This window comes from Rhinolophus sinicus, chromosome X, assembly GCF_036562045.2.
Source record: "Rhinolophus sinicus isolate RSC01 chromosome X, ASM3656204v1, whole genome shotgun sequence".
NCBI lineage: Eukaryota > Metazoa > Chordata > Mammalia > Chiroptera > Rhinolophidae > Rhinolophus > Rhinolophus sinicus.
Window position 1 is genome coordinate 33,735,364 of NC_133768.1, and position 16,581 is coordinate 33,751,944.

Below are 16,581 nucleotides of genomic sequence, written 5' to 3' on the forward strand. Positions count from 1 at the left end.
GCATTTTTCTGACAGCTTAGTGGACAATTGTAATGTAGTAGCAGCAGCAGCAATGTACTGAAATTACTCTGAATTCAGATATTTAAGTATTTGCTGCTAGGTCATAAAGACACTGCTTTAGAGAAGACGTGTATCAGTGGAATGGAACAGATGACCTCTTTGAGAAATCAGACAGAATGAGTTCTGGGTGCAGGAGTTCTGCCATCTGCACAATGGCAAGAACAATGCCTACCTGTGTGCTTCCCCAAGGACGCATAAAGCCATCGAGAAGGGAGGACTGGTGCTACAATGCTTCTCAATTCTAGGACCACAGATTTAATTCGGCATTTTTCTTCTCTTTCTTTGCTTGATCCACGTTTATCAACATGGCAGATGGCTTAAGCCAGGCACTCTCAGCATCTCTGGAGATTTGGTCTAAAAGGGCAAGTGGAGGTGTGGGCGTTTCTACCAGAGGGAGGAAATTTCTGTTCCCCAAGTATTAGCTGTGTTCTTCTTGTGCTTCATTGGAAAAGAGGTAGAGTGGGCCCTTTCACACTGAGAAGAGCCTGGATTGTGGTGAGTACCATCACGGGAATGACTATCTGGCCTTGGCATCAGATTTGAATCAATCCTAACACAGCCCTAAACAACTCTTGGGGTTTCTCTCTCCATCCCGGGTGTCTCGGGTTTGGTGGTTTGGTCACCCTGCTGTGGGGCCCCAACAGAAGCAGTTCACTCAACATCTTGTTAATAAGTTGCAGACTCATCTGGTCACTGACAAAGGACAACATCGGAGGAAAAAAATCAGCACTGTTTAATAAGAGTAGGTGTTGGGGGGATGACACGGTTTGAAGAGTATACAAATGTCTTCTCTGTGTGGTCCTTCAAGAGTAGCTGTTCAGCTCCGAACACACCCTGCACATCCTGCCAAGGCACAAAGCAACGAGGCCATCTAACCGACAAGAAGCAAACACGATGGTACTTTTTCAAAGATCACAGGTTAATAGAACCACTGCACACACCCTGATACTTTAATGAAAAACCTTCCACTGACCTCTGGCCAAGAGTTGGAAAACCCCAGCCCGAATCTCCTATATTGGAAGGATGTGACCTCATGGAAGGATGATGAGATGGTTAATGTCTCTAAAGCAACAAGGAAAGATGATTCTCCTGTGCCAAGGGATATAGCAAGAGGAAGGAGAAACCACAGATGGCCTCTAGTGCACTGGTGGCCCTTGGGTGCATTGCATGTGCTCTGGGAGCCACGCATGGTCTGAGCTGTGCTCTGGCAGAGTATTTTGTTGTCCTGCCAACTGATAGTCACTCCTGGGCCTTCGATGGTTCAATGAGCATCTAATGGATTATAAAATCTAGACGATTATCGGCTTGTGAATCTGAACAAACCTATAATGAAATGAAGGACCCAAAGGCATTTAATTATTGAACACATAAAAGGAAGTATATTTAAAAAAAATTGGTCAAACTGTCCTGTTATCATTTTAAAGGAATTTACAGGGCTGTTATAGATTGATTATTCTTTTGGAATAATTCAGTTTATAGCAAATGCCTAAACTGGTTTCTTCATTGCACAGTATATTCTCTTAAAATGGGTGCTTTAAAACAATTACATACGTATTAAAAATCCTCATTTCTTTGCTTAATTAAAACGTTAGTACTCTCAGACAACACAGATCTGAAATGGTGAAACCAGCAATTCCCCCTCCCACCTTACAACAAATTAAATTGAGACAAAATTACAAACACATTTCACTACATGATTATTATTAATAAAAATCAGTTTTTTTTTATAAAGTTGCCCAAAATGCAAGGGATGTGCATAGGTTTACAACTTAGTCATAATAGCATTTGATTCTTATTCCCCTGGGTGTGCCCCGTGAACGGAATGTACTTGGCTGTAGATTACAGATCGTTTTGTCCAACACAGACACACCGAAGGCATAAACGCTCGCGACTGTCCACATGCATTAAGAGTCAAGACCCAACTTCAAATCTCTAAAAGGTTTACAGGGTGCTTCAAAGAGACAGTATCACATTATCTGGATGTTACATAAAGGACTTAAAAAAAATACTATTCTAAAAAAAAAGAGAGAGAAAAAAGGCCTTTAAAAATTTATGACTGTTTTGTAATCACTAGACTGATTATTTAAAATAAATAAAGGAAAGAAAGATATTCCAATTCATAAAATCAGACTCTAAAAAGAATGTAGTGTTCCACCCCCAGTCAAGGTAACAGAATCATTGTTTATTATTATTAAAATAGATTATAGAAAGCAGCATCTATTTTGTGCAGTTTTTAGGGGCCTTGGAAATAAAAAGCTATGATTTCCAAAAATATAACATTCCAAAGGATTGAATAATACATACATTTAAAGATACATTTTATTAAAGTTTAGGATAACTGATTAAAAAAGATACTGTCTCTTTAAATTAGTGTGTAATTGTTTTTCTCCTCCTACCTATTCTGACATGACAATAATTATAAATGTAGGTCACACTACAACTAGGTAGTCTCTAGGGACCACAACCTGCTGACACAAGGCCGATAACAAAGAGGCGTTTCCATGTATGAGGTGGCTCCCAGTTATGTGTCATATCTGGGGAGAGGCCTAATAAACCCAGGAGACTGGGACCCACTGCGGGGCTGTGCACACGAGCTCGACGGCTTCCTCCAGATGTCTGATTGTCTCATCAATTTCATTGTTGATAATTGTGAGATCGAAGTAGTGTGCATATGTTCTCTGTAAGATATCAGACTCCTTCTGCAGACGCTGAAGAGATTCATCCTAAATGGTAGGGGTGGGCAGTGGAGAAGGGAAAAGCAAAGAGAAGAAAGAAGTCAGCTGGATTCTTCCTCTTTTCCCATTTCTGCTCGTCCCAGTGTCAGAAACAGAAGGCCAGACCATGATGTGCCGCATGTGGGCTTGAGGCCAAGTCCGCTTCGTGACAGAGGAGACGACGGTGCCCGGGATGGCAGGGTTACAGAAATACTGCTTACAACCCAGACTGCTCACCATGCAACAGGGGACTCCACACCAAACCGGACAGACCAGAGAAAACACACTCTTCAGCAAACACATTGCCCTACCGGGTCTGGCTGTGCTCATCCCAGGGTCAGCTGGGGACCGACTAGCATAGCTCCAGCTGTTCTGTCCTCATTCCTCTAAGCCAGGCCTGCCCCATCTGGGACCACTCTCCCGTTTGGCGGGAGGGCTTTGGTGGTGAGGTCGGAGCCCTACCTCCGCCTTCCCTTGGTCCGCTGCACTCACTTGCACTGGGCCCCAGAGCCCAGCTGCATTTGCACCAAGAAGCCCCGGCCTCCGGACAACGAATTAAGTTGCATTTTTCTCTTTTCTATTTAGAGGTTCAACATGTTCCAGGAATTCAATTACATATAACGGCCCTCACTCAACAGCAGTGGAAGCCAGAGGCAAAAGCTTTTTGGATGTTACAAATAATCAATGAAATAAGGCCATTTCCCAGATACAACAGCAACTGGCATCTGAAGAATCCCCTCCAATTGGTCTGTATTGGAAATGGCCAAATGTCATTGTTCATAAAAGCCCACACCTCTTAGGGAAAACACTCTGAAGAAAAGCAGCCACTGAACTCTAGGGAGCTTTGCTGCAGTAAAGGACGTTCCTTAACTCCCATAGCTTGCTACAGATTTTGAGAACTTTCACCAGGGTGAGCGCACAGTAGGAGGAAATTCCGGGTTCCTAGTTTGTCAGTGAGTCTAACTTTAGCCTCAGGATGGCAGTTCTTTTAAGACAGGGACCTCTTAAGTCTGCCTCTGCATTTTCACAGGTCAGATCTTGTTATGCTGAACTTTCAATGGACAAGTTCGAATTTGAAACCAGGGATCTTTGTAAGTCAAATTAACTGCCTCCCTCTCCTCCAACACTAGGTAGGTGAGCTATTGGGCTGAGTCTTAAATATATATAGGTACAATTAAATACCTGTTTATTTGATTAATATCTCTCTCCTCAACAGAGCATAACCTTGTCTTGTGTGCCTGGTCATCGCTGTGCCCAGCACTTGGCATTATGCCTTGCACATAGTAAGTACTTAATAAAATGTTACTGAAAAAACAAGCACTTGGGAGACTAATACTGGCCATTACAGGATTTGATGAGTGTTAAATCTATAATCAAGAGACAGAGCAATTCTACTAGGAAATGGGGGCCCATGATGACAGAGATGGATCTCCAGAAAAACTACAAGATGTGGTGCTTTCAGGGACCTGGGAGCCGTGGCACCCAGCGCTGACTTAGGACCCTCCTCGTCTCTGAGGCCCATCTGTTATTTGTAAGAGACTCTTCCTGATGTGCCTGTGGGGGAAGCTTTCTGGAAGGGGGATCCAAAGTGACATTCGATTGATTCCATCATGGCACTGCAGTGGGGATGGACGGACACCAGGGAAGTTGGGAAGTCAATGAAAGTGTCCTACCTATTTTGTCATCTCCTACCAGAATTTCAAAGCAGGACATGGCATGCTTTGGATGTTAGGTGATAACTACTACAGTGTCGATAAGACCTCAGTTACTCATCACCTTCTAAGGTCATATCAATACACTTTCTGCTTGCACTTAAAAAGCATAGTATTTTCACTGTGGCTTTACAATAAACACAATGCCAAAGCTGCATTTTAGGAAACATGCACTCACCCAAAGACAGGAGTGCTCCCTACCAGTATGAGAAGGAACAATTTCTACCATGTCACTCTCTGGGCTAAGGGATTCTACTGCAATATTTGGTCCTGGGCTTCAAAAACCACTAGGAGAGCTTATGATTTGCTCAGAAAGCTGGGCAGATGAAAACGTTCAAGAAAATTTATGGCTGAGAGCATCAATTTTTAATGCAGCTCTCTTTATAGAAAAATAAAGCTCCCTCTTAAGGATCTTATAAGATGAAGCTATATTTGTCACAGTTTCTTCCTTGACAACAGCTTGTCTGTGGGCTTGACTTACATGTGAGCAGGATTTAACTCAGTGAAAACAAAATGCCTTCATTCTACCAGCAAAAGCAAGGATTTGTGGTAACAAAATGTCTACATTCTAAATCTATGAAAATAAATAAGGGTGTATTTCATCACCTCCTAGCTGGTACTTACAGGCAATTTTCTGCACCATTTTGGCAGCTATGGAAAATTAGTAAAAAGGGCAGGAAAACAGGTAAAAAAAAAAAGAAAAACAAATAAAAAAACAAAGCAAAGATGATAATTCAAGAAAAATACATGGCAACCAAAGGATAAGAGCTAACCATAATGTGGAGTTTCAAACACGTTTGCGTATTAAATAAAATTTAAAAAATGGAATTTACAGAGGAATACACCTTTTGCAAATGAAACGATAAAAAATAATGACTGAAAATATAAGTAACATAGAAATCTAAATATTTAATCTTCCTTAAAGGTACACAAAGTGAAAATTTCCAAGCTTTGATTTTGTTGTCATAAGCTCGAACATTTAGGCCCATGTTTACTGAATAGAGCCAAGACCCTGCAGAAGTAATGTTCTTCAGGATAATTTGTGTAGGAGTCTCTTCCTACAGCAGGTAAACACCAAGCACCAACACACACCATAACTACCTTCTTATCTGCCCAGCAGTATAAGGCCTTCTAAATCAGCCTGGTAGAAGATGTGGGCAGCCAACTCTCGCAGTCACCATCTGTGGCAGTTGCTGACTTGAGTTAGCCTAACAGGGGACAGAGCTTATTCCTAGGTTTGGTAGTCTCCAGAGGCCTAGACAGAAATTCTGCAATGGGTTCCACTCCAGATTCTGCCTAGGGGGACCTGGGCAGCCCCACCAAGGTCCTGGATTTCTTAACAGCTCGCTTCAGGCAAAGCAAGCCTTGGCCCAGAGCTGGGCTTGGGGCTGCCACTTTCTTAGCAGTCCCGATCAGGAGAGGAGTGAGCTGGCAGCCCTGGAGGGTGGGAGCTGCCAGGAAAGCCTCTGGGCTGGAGTGGTGAGTGTTTTTAAACTCTGACTTTAAAAGTAGACTTACTGATCAGGATGTCATAAGCTGTCTGTGCTGGGGACTAAGGCTTGAATTTGCCTAATGACGCTGATCTCAGAAGAACCACACCTCTGTATACAGCTTAATTTCTAATACTGAAAGAGGACCTCAAACTCTGGAAATCTTCATGGCCAGCATCAAGTACAAAGCAGAACTTCACTTAGTTGTCCCAATGAGGTGGGGCTTTGGCTTGAATGTACAACGCAAATGGATCCTTACTGTGGTGGGTGTGCTTATTTGGGGAGAAACTGATCAATTCTTACCTCATTCAAACCTGGAGTAATAGTTGGTGCGGCAATAAAAACAACAAAAGGAGCAAACTCGGCAGTTCTCAGGACCTTCAGTGCCTGTGTAGAAATAAAAAAAAAAATTGAGACTTAGAAGAAATAAGTAATGTAACTTTCAAATGAGTCAAAATTGACACAACTGAAAAAGCCCTTGATTCAAATTTTTGGCAAGGCATTATTAAATTTACCAACTTTATAGATGACTTACATTACTCCTTTTGTTCCAAAGGATAGACAATAGCCATCAGCACATAAAAGGTGACAAACTGGACATTTTTCTTATGCATCTCATGAATCAATCTTATTTTTCTTCAGAAAAGTTAACACTGATTATGTTGGTTAATGTTCATTTAAACCGGTTATTAATTGTAGCCTGAATTTCAGTTTATAGGAAATGCATTTTGGGGTAGATTGGGACCAGCAGGCTGGCTTACCACAGATCTAGAGCCCACTTCACATTTTAAATTGCTAACAAGGATTGGCAAATCCTGGCCACTGTTACTGTGAGGCTGTGTTCGCAGCTTATGAGTTGCCCTGATGAAAGACCCCTGAGAGCTCATGGGGAAGGGAGACCCTGTCCAGGGCTGGAGTCTGGTGCCACTAAAGGAGCTGTGTGGCTGTGGGCAATTCGTAGACCCATGAGGAGACACTGCATTCAAAGGGGAGGGACCTCTGAAGCCCCTTTCATTTCCCTCCTCAGGCCATCAAAAGCCTCTAACTATGAAAGCTATAAGTTTGCATGCACATACTGTGTTTCTGCGAAAATAAGACCTAGCCGGACAATCGGCTCTAACGTGTCTTTTGGAGCAAAAATTAATATAAGATCCGGTCTTATTTTACTATAAGACCAGGTCTTTATAATATAAAATAAGACTGGGTCTTATATTACTTTTTGCTCCAAAAGACGCATTAGAGCCGAGTGTCCGGCTAGGTCTTATTTTCAGGGAAACAGGGTAGTGTAAAGCTGACATCTGATGGTGCAAAAGTTGATTCTGGTAAGGGATTACTGCTTCAGCTCCTCCCCATGAGGACATGACACTCCTAGAGGTTACAAACTCCCCTCTCTGGAACAAATCTCAACATACACAGGCACACAATTCACAACTGACCGGCATATAATCAATTTGTAGCCATCAGGGGTAAAAATCTTGCTGTCCTTTATACAAGAATTTAACATGTCTATTCTGTTATCCACATTTTGCTTTCTAAATGGCCTTTCAACTGTTTTGCCGTATTCTTATGTATCTCATGAATCAATCTGACTTATTTCTCTTCAGAAAAGTTAACACTGATTATGTTGGTGTTTCCCTGAAAATAAGACCTAGCCGGACAATCGGCTCTAATGTGTCTTTTGGAGCAAAAAGTAACATAAGACCGGGTCTTATATAACATTATAAAGACCCGGTCTTATATTATAGTAAAATAAGACCGGGTCTTATATTAACACTTTTTTGCCTGGCTTGTTGTAGTAGCAATTAGACTAAATCGCTCTGTCTCCAGTTTTGCTCTGTTCCAATCCATACAAAATGATCTTTCAGAAATGCAAATCCCAACGTATCACTCCTCTGCTTTAAACCCTTCAACAGCTCCCTCTTGGCCCTGGGCTAAAAAGCACAGCCCTTAGTATAAATGTCAGATCCTTCTCTCAGGAGCTGACTCAGGCTTAGTAGTCAGCCTCTCTCCGCCCTCCATACACTGGCCTTGCTGAACTACTTTCAGTTCCAGGAAGGCCCCAGCTCTCTCTGGCTTCCTGTCCTTTTTTCTTCCTACTCCCTCTGCCTGGATCCTTCATCCCCTCGTCCCTGCCCCCACTGTCCCTTTTGCTTGGCTGAGTGTTTACTGAACAGAGTACTGATATTCTTTTCTCTGGAAAGTCCTGTGTGAGCTCTGAGCTGAGGTCAGGTGCCCCTTCTATGTGCTCCGGACGCACTTGCACGCTCCGGACGCACTTGCACGTATGCACCTATAGTACCCATCACACTGGGAACGCAAGTGCCAGGATACTGGAGGGTAAGCCTCTTGAAGGCAGGGGTGCATCTTGTTCAGTTGTCGCCCTCATGCCTCAAAAGGAACCTCACATAAATTGTCTTTATGATAAAATGAAAATGTAAGACAGTACATATAATTTGTACAAAATCCATTTCGCCTTTTGAGGCAGGTTTGACTACAGTTCACTATGCTTTCATGGCTGAAGGGACACTCTTGACCTCTATGAATATACAGGAACGTAAGAGGCAAATTGGATAATAAAGGTTTTGACTTCTTTTGTGTGTGTGCAAGTTCGCTTTCATTAGGATTACGTTTGTGAATTTTAGTTACACAGTATCTCCTTATGGGTTAAGGGAACCTGGCACATTGTTTTACCTGTCCATCAAAGTGCTTTAAATGTGAAAGTCAGTGGCTCAGATTCCTCTTGTGAGAAAGCTCTTCAAGCTTGCCTATGTTTACGTTTGAAAGAGGTTAAATGGCATTCTCTTTGCCAATCTTTTTGTGACTGAAGGCTTTAGCAAGGAATAAACATGAAAAAGTCCATATATAGCTCAATCAAGCTTAACAGGAATTTTCCCTTAGAATGGTCCTTTTTGTCAGTATTATCTTGGGCCTTTTCTTTTGTCCTTCCTGTGCTTGTAAATCAGGTGATTACAGGTCAGTTGAGACATAAGGCTCCTCATCACTCCACACCCACCCACAGCCGGCTTCTGGGCAATTGAGATGGGAAAAAATTCCTAATGCACAGTTCCTACCCTTGCTTCCATCCCTAAAACTACTCCCAGTGACAGATGGAAGTCTACACAGCCTAGATGCTGAATGGAACCCATGGATAAGGTTGATGACACCTTAGGCATGAAATGGTTTTTTTCTCTGCTCGGTGACCCTAGCCTGATAGCCACCCAATTCTTTGAATATTTTAAGTTCTAGCCTTCTACCACATTGCAATACCAGAAAACACACTACTCAGAAAACATTACCTCCCTGCAGATTACCCTTCTCTGTGCTGCATGTACATCCTTTGTTTCTACCCATAAAGACATGAAGGTCATTCCGCACTGACTGCATGAAACTGTCAAGGGAGACTGTACTCATCACACTGCCTAATGGCTTTTGTGCCTAAGAATCAGGTTATGTTCCTTTAGCAATTAATTCCAAGGAAAGAACTGGCATACTTCTATTAGATGAGAATTACATGCTCCATGACACTCCCCCTTTTGTCCTGGTTGCCAGGAAGTTTAGAGCTAAATGTCCTGTTTACCACAGTAACTACTGTAGCCTCTGTGGTTAGCGTATTTGCTTCCTCTTCCTTTTCATGGCTTTAATTTTCTATTTCTATCCCATATTATTGTATTTTCAAAAATTATAAGATGCCTCAAATCCTGACTGAGATTTTCTTGTCTAATTACCCTTATGTCTTCACATTTTTCCTCAGTTATTCTTGAAGGTCTCTGTTCTCATCCTCTGCTTTAGTTATGGGTCTCAAATGGATGGGTGCCATTTTTTGTGCAGTCTCAGCTTGCCCGCGGTTCAGGGTCACTTCAGGGACAGGAAATGGAATTGCTTCACAATGATTCCCCTCCCATAGGCTGCTAACATGTGACTTTAAAATGATCTCTAAACACGTTTCCTTTCCGACTTAAGATGAGACACAAATTTGTTAATATTCACAGGCAAATATCTCTTTTCTGAATCCCAGAGAATAGGGAGAATCTAGCAAGATCACTGAAAATACACTGGATTCAAACAGCCAAAGGAACATTAATTTAACACTTAAAAGTTAATTCTTTAGTTTTCTTTTGGGGAGATAAATTGATTTTATGTCTCATCTGTGGTCAATAATTAATCTCAGGTTACCATGCTCAAGGAATAAAAACTCATTTGACCAAGTATCTGAGATGCAGATAATTTGAAGACTTATTTGGTTTGCAAACTTAAAATACATAACAGCAAGCACCTGAGTCATTTGGTACAAAAATCTAACGGTTTAAGGAAACGCACAGTGACCCCGGAAACCATCTTAAGAGAGCCAGCTGATTTCACAAAACAGCCCCTGGTCCAGAACCTGGCTGTTGTTTTATAGTACAGATTCCTAACAAGACTGCAGCTACACCTTGATGACAACCTTTCCCTTTGTGGATAGAAGCAAAATCACAGATATTCTGCTACTCTTAACTTTTTAATGTAACAAATGGATAAATCAGAATAAAATTAAAATTTAAAACCATCACAATAAGTTTTGATTACACAGTGGAGTTATTAGTTTCAGCTGTAGGGACATAGATTATTTTCTGAGCCATGGATGTTTCCATGAGAAATAAGTCCCATAGTTTTTCTCAGGCTTGACTGCCTTCTAGATTTTTTCTAACTATAGACAAACAAACAAACCCAGATTTAAATTGTACCACTACATGCAGGTGGACCAGCTGAAGGATTCTCAGGGTTAACTCTTCTAGGACGACACAGTGAAAGGAGGCTGGGATTTATTGTAAAAAAAGTAAAACCCAAACCAACACTGTTTAAGTTCAAACCTCATTTTCAATCGGCTGTAAAACCTTGGTCAAGTCATAATTATGTTAAGCCTTGGTTTCTTCATCTACAAAAGTAGATACTGATATCTTTATTTTAGGGTTATAAGGATTAGGTAAGAAGTTCTAACGCTTGGGGAAATACAGAGCACTACAGGAATACAATCTATTATTATTATTATTTTAAAAAGCCAGGTTATAAATTTTCTTCTAGTTTAATGTCTTTATAATGGTCCTCTAGGTTTCAAGTTGGACCACAATGTCTTATCATACAGTATTATTTGACATGTGTTCAATTTGGCCTGAACTGTCTAAAATAAGTTAAGATGGAACGAAGTATTGACCTGAACTAAACGAGCTGAATGCTAGTGTCAGGTGGTCTTTATATGCTCCATATGTAGTGGAAGTAGTGTCAGCAGTGGTAGAAGTGAAAGGGTTTTTAAAAATGCCACATGGCATTTCTCCCGTTATGGACAGTTTGTGATATACGTAGAGGAAGGAATTTCATCCTCACCAGCTTGCCTTCTTATGTGTATTCTTAGCTCCTGGCACAATGCTTGGAATATAGTAAGTGCTTAAGACAAGCTGGTTGAATCAAACTGTCCATGAGACACAGTAGAGGGGGTAACCTAACAGGCTGGGGCTGGGGGAAAGGGGCGTGGAGAAAAATGTCTTAAGGAGAGAGCCTCCTTGGAGCAATGAGGTTCTGCGTGACAGCAAGTCGGTCATGGCCACGGGCATCCTGAAGGCAGGATACAGGCCTTACTGAGCTTGGGGAGAGAGTGGGCTAAAGGCAGAGAAGCCCCAAGGCGAAGCCCAGTAGGTGCAGACTCTGTGGGCATTTGCAGCAGTACCGATGGACAGAACAGTCAGTGTGAGAGCAGAACTGCACATGAGTCTAGACAGGGCATGCGTGGTCCCGAGTGGGAGAGCCTGGGACCAGACTGGTCAACCAGACCAACGAGAAGAGCAAGACCCGAGTGATCCCTGTCCCCAGGGCCGCAGGCCCAGAGAGGCTCAGGCAGAGAACGGAGCCTATGGCCTGCAGTCAGGGGTGGGTGGCCCTGAGAGATCACGGTTCTGAGAGCTGGGGACACAGGAAGCAGGAGAGAGTGCAGTGAGCTCATCCAGCAGTCAGGGGGAGCAGGGAGAGTGCCCAGCCCAGGGCGAGGGGTGTTGTGGTGCCCAGTGCCACACGTAAAAGTGACTGCTGTGGACATCCTGATAAGGCTGAGAGAGGTGTCTCCCGCTCAGCAGTGCAGAGCAATGCATGACTGTGCAAGGGCAAGGGCACAGGGAGAGCTGGACGCTCGGAGTGGAGCGGTGGCGGCAGCAGCAGCAGCAGCGGTGGAGTTGGCAGCAGCGGCAGCAGCAGCAGGTAAGGCAGAAAGCCCTCACAAGTGGACTTAGGTAATGCAGAGGGGGTCTGAGGAGCCCTGCAGCCAGCATACTGCTAGAGACATTACTACCAGCAGAAAACGACGTTCAGGTGAAGACCAGTGTGGAACCCAAGGAGAGGATGCCGAAGACCAGGACCAGGATTGAGACTTTGCCTCTAGCCACCCCTGGCCAGAAGGTTTTTCCAATCCCTAGTGAGGAGGGATTAGTAGTTAAACAAAAATCAATCTGCGTCACACATCATATATTTAGTTCTATACAGGTCCATGTTAATTGTTAAGTCAACTGGATAGCGTTCATCCTACTGGTGCTTCCCTCCCCAGCCCCTTAACCAGATCCCAAGTTCAAGAAGCCCATCAGGTGCTGTGAAGCGGAAATGGGTGAACCCACTGGCCCTGATGTTAGGGTCTTGGAGCCGAGTAACTGAACCATTAGGCCCCAGGTCACATAGACTCTGGCTACGCAGGTTCCATCCTCCCTCTGGGGATGGCTAGGGGACCAAGTCTCACACAGTGGCCCTGAACAAGGATCTTCCCTGCCTGGGACAGCCAGGTTACCCCCTGATGAAATGGAGCCCACTTTAAGGGAGCTGGTCTACCATTTCAGCAGGTGGCAGGCTGATTCTAAATGCTAAGGGACTTTTGGTACAGATAGGTCTTAGAAATGGCAGGCCCGTGAGTCACAGGGCACGCAGAAGCCTCTCCTGTAACCTGCCCTGATGTTTACAACTCCCAAATCCTTCCTACTGAGCTTTAAGTCCCACTTCCACTGGGATTGCCCTCAGAGATGAAAAAATAGGTTGTCTGTATTTTTGATGTAAAGGCCTTCGGCTTTCTCCTTTGGAAGTTTAGTAATTCCCATTGCTTCTAGCATAGAACTTATCTACAAATTATCTAATCATCTTTGCGCCTGGCTCTGAGTCCTCTGCAAGTTCTCCATATCCCTCTTAGCTTTAGCTCAGGTTCAGGCATTGTCCTCAGTAAAGAGATGGCAGAGGCTGACAACCACCACGAGGCTCCATCCCAGCTCCGTTGGACATCCCCCACCCCCATAGCCAGGCTCACTCACGCTTGCTTTCATAAAGCTAGTGCTGTGTTTCAGACCCATGCCCCAGGATCAGAGTTTTTTGCTGGGGATTAACATAAGATGCTGGCAGAGGCTCAGATGGTCCAGCGTGAGCTATACCCAGGGAGGAAAGGTGGTTGTTGGAATAACAAGTGCCAGAGTCTCATTCTGAAGTTAGAGTACTGTAGGATTTCTGGCAGGCACAGACCCAATCAGGTACTTTATTGAGCTTCTGAGTATAATGAGTCTCATAAAAGAATAGTCTCTCTTCCTATATACATGGTGTGTTCACTGAGTCCAACGATTAGTCAGTTTGCAGTCTAGACTGTTAACCCATGATGCCTTCATTACTGATACTTTCTGGTAGTTTATTAAATTATTATGTGACCATGACGTTCTGATGGCATTTTTGATTTCAGGACCTGAACTTAGCATGCGGGCAGGATGGCAGGGGGCTAGATGTGGCTGGGCACTACCTGGGGCTCCACGTCCAGTATTGCAATCAGCCCCTGCTCATGGATCTTCCGGATGGTCTCTAGTTTTGTCCCATACATCGCATCCTCGTGACTGCCATACTCCAAGTATTCATTATTAGAGATGTCTTGCATCATTTGGTCATGAGATACAAAGTAATAATTCTTTCCATTTTCTTCATCTTTCTTTGGAGGTCTGGTTGTATCTGCAAAGTCACATGTTAAGAGAAGTTTAAATGGCTGAGCTTATGAGCCTACATTCCCAATGGACCTACCCAAACCCAATCTCTTCTTAGAAGCTATGGATTTTTTTTTTTTTTTGGGGGGGGAACAGGACTTTTATTGGGGAACAATGGTCAAATTGTTGTCCTTTCAATCTTAGTTGTGGAGGGTTCTGTTCAGCTTCAAGTTGTTGTTCTTTCAGTCTTAGTTGTGGAGGGCGCAGCTCAGCTCCAGGTCCAGTTGCCGTTGCTAGTTGCAGGGGGCACAGCCCACCATCCCTTGCGGGAGTCAAACCGGCAACCTTGTGGTTGAGAGGACAGGCTCCAACCAACTGAGCCATCCGGGAGCTCAGCGGCAGCTCAGCTCAAGGTGCCGTGTTCAATCTTAGTTGCAGGGGGCGCTGCCCACCATCCCTTACGGGAGTCGAGGAATTGAACTGGCAACCTTGTGGTTGAGAGCCCGCGTTCCAACCAACAACTGAGCCATCCGGGAGGCAGCTCAGCTCAAGGTGCCATGTTCAATCTTGGTTGCAGGGGGCAGAGCCCACCATCCCTTGCGGGACTTGAGGAATTGAACTGGCAACCTTGTGGTTGAGAGCCCACTGGCCCATGTGGGAATCTAACTGGCAGCCTTCGGAGTTAGGAGCATGGAGCTCTAACCGCCTGAGCCACCGGGCCGGCCCTGGATTCTTTAGTATATGTCTTATGCCCTGTTCCCACCCCCAGTAGCTTTGTAGAAGTAAACTTTAGAAGTCATATTTATCTGTGTGACATCAGACCACAATAGCGAGTGAGTTGTTTGGTTTGGTGAATCTTTCAGTGTTTAGATCAGATCTATCTCATTCCTTCATGAGTCACCATAGGAGAAAGACACTAAATGATCCAAGAGTAACACAACTCATTGTATGCCTTAATGCAGTTAGGCATAGGGAAAAAAAGAATTGAAAAAATGGAAAACCACATATGGCTATCTAAATTTAAATAATTAAAAATTAAAAATTCAGTTCCTAGCCTCATTAGCCACATTTCCAGGGTTCAACAGCCACATGTGGCTAATGGCTATTGTACTGGACAGTGCAGATACTGAACAAGAGAAAGTTCTATCGTATAGTGCTAGTCTACAGCATCTTGCAAAAGGAGAATGTTAGAATACAGCAAAAGGCATACTATATTGAAAACACAGTGACCTTAGCCAAATGTGGCCATAGTAGTTAAGAAAGACCTAAACCAGGAGATGGCAAACTATGGCCTATGGGCCAAATGCGGCCTGCTGCCTGATTTTGTAAATAAAATTTTATTGGAATACAGCCATGCCCATTTGTTCACAGCCATGCCCATTGTCTGTGACTAATCATGCTGCAATGGCAGAGCTGAGTAGTTGTGACAGAGACAATGTGGCCCTCAAAGCCTCAAATATTTACTATCTGGTCCTTTATAAAAAAGGTTTGCTGACTCCTGACCTAAGTGAGTGTAGACTAAAATATCTGCAGTAGGTCCTAGTTCTGTGGGATACTAACAGGACCAGTATTCTATAAAACATACTTTAGGAAATTTTTTTCTAGACAAGCCAGGAATATTGGTTTTAATTTTCTTTCCCCATCACCTCTTTCTTCTCCCTCTCTTTCCTCCCTCCTCTTTCTCCTCTCTTTTCCTTCCCTTCCTTTTCCTTTCCTTTCCTTCTTTTCCCTTCATTTCCCTTTCATTCCCTTCCCTTTCAATTTCCTTTCTTCCTTCTTTCCTTGCTTCCTTGGGTGGCAAGGACAAATTTATGCTATGCTTTGCTGTGCATGGGTCTAAACCCATGGGGAAGTCCCCCTCTCCTGCCCCAACTAGGCTATTAGAACTTCCAAGTGCTCATGGACATCAAAATGTGGATGTTTTAAAAAAGAACTTTTGGGGTGGCTGGCTGGCTCAGCTGGTTAGAGCATGAGCTCTGAACAACAGAGTTGCTGGTTCGATTCCCACATGGGCCAATGAGCTGCCTCCTCCACAACTAGATTGAAGACAACGAGCTGCTGCTGAGCTCCCGGAGGGGCGGCCAGATGGCTCAGTTGGTTAGAGCACGAGCTCTTAACAGCAAGGTTGCCGGTTCAATTGCTGCATGGGATGGTGGGCTGCACCCCCTGCAACTAAAGATTGAAAACAGATTGAAAACCGCGACTGGACTTGGAGCTGAGCTGCACCCTCTACAACTAGATTGAAGGACCATGACTTGGAGCTGATTGGCCCTGGAGAAACACACTGTTCCCCAATTAAAAATAAATAGATAAAAAAGAACTCTTTCTCTAGGCACACGAAAAGCTGAAGAAATGCCATACTATGTAGATGCTGTCCTATCTTCAGTCATCTCAGTAGATAAACATATATATATATATAACTGGGGCCAAATATTTCAAAGAGTAGACATGACTGAGGCCAGCAACAGTATTCTTTAAAAGCAAGCTACTTTAGCAGCAAGATGACTACTATTTATCCAGTATCTGCTAAGTGCTTCACATGATCTCAAATCTTCTTTATATCTCTAGAGTTACTTCATTTTATAGTTGAGGAAACAAAGAGGGCAAGAGGTTAAGGATAAAATAGAAAATAAGGGGAATAAAAATA

The 16,581-nt window shown here is 43.5% G+C and overlaps 1 protein-coding gene across 16 annotated transcripts in view; it reads right to left on the minus strand.

Annotated features, from left to right (window-relative positions):
- Positions 1–772: 772 nt before the first annotated feature.
- The window catches only part of CASK (calcium/calmodulin dependent serine protein kinase), a 358,208-nt gene continuing 342,399 nt past the window's right edge, over positions 773–16,581 (minus strand). For 9 of the 16 annotated variants that reach the window (XM_019747875.2, XM_019747874.2, XM_019747869.2 and 6 more), the window contains 3 exons: positions 13,760–13,962; positions 6,280–6,363; positions 773–2,783 (listed from right to left, as the gene is read on the minus strand). In XM_019747875.2, coding sequence (XP_019603434.1) covers positions 2,607–2,783; positions 6,280–6,363; positions 13,760–13,962 — 464 coding nt within the window. In that variant the 3' untranslated portion in view covers positions 773–2,606. Of the gene's footprint in view, positions 2,784–6,279; positions 6,364–12,289; positions 12,410–13,759; positions 13,963–16,581 lie in introns of all 16 variants that reach the window. The other 7 variants (XM_019747859.2, XM_019747861.2, XM_019747864.2 and 4 more) reach the window with 1 other exon arrangement.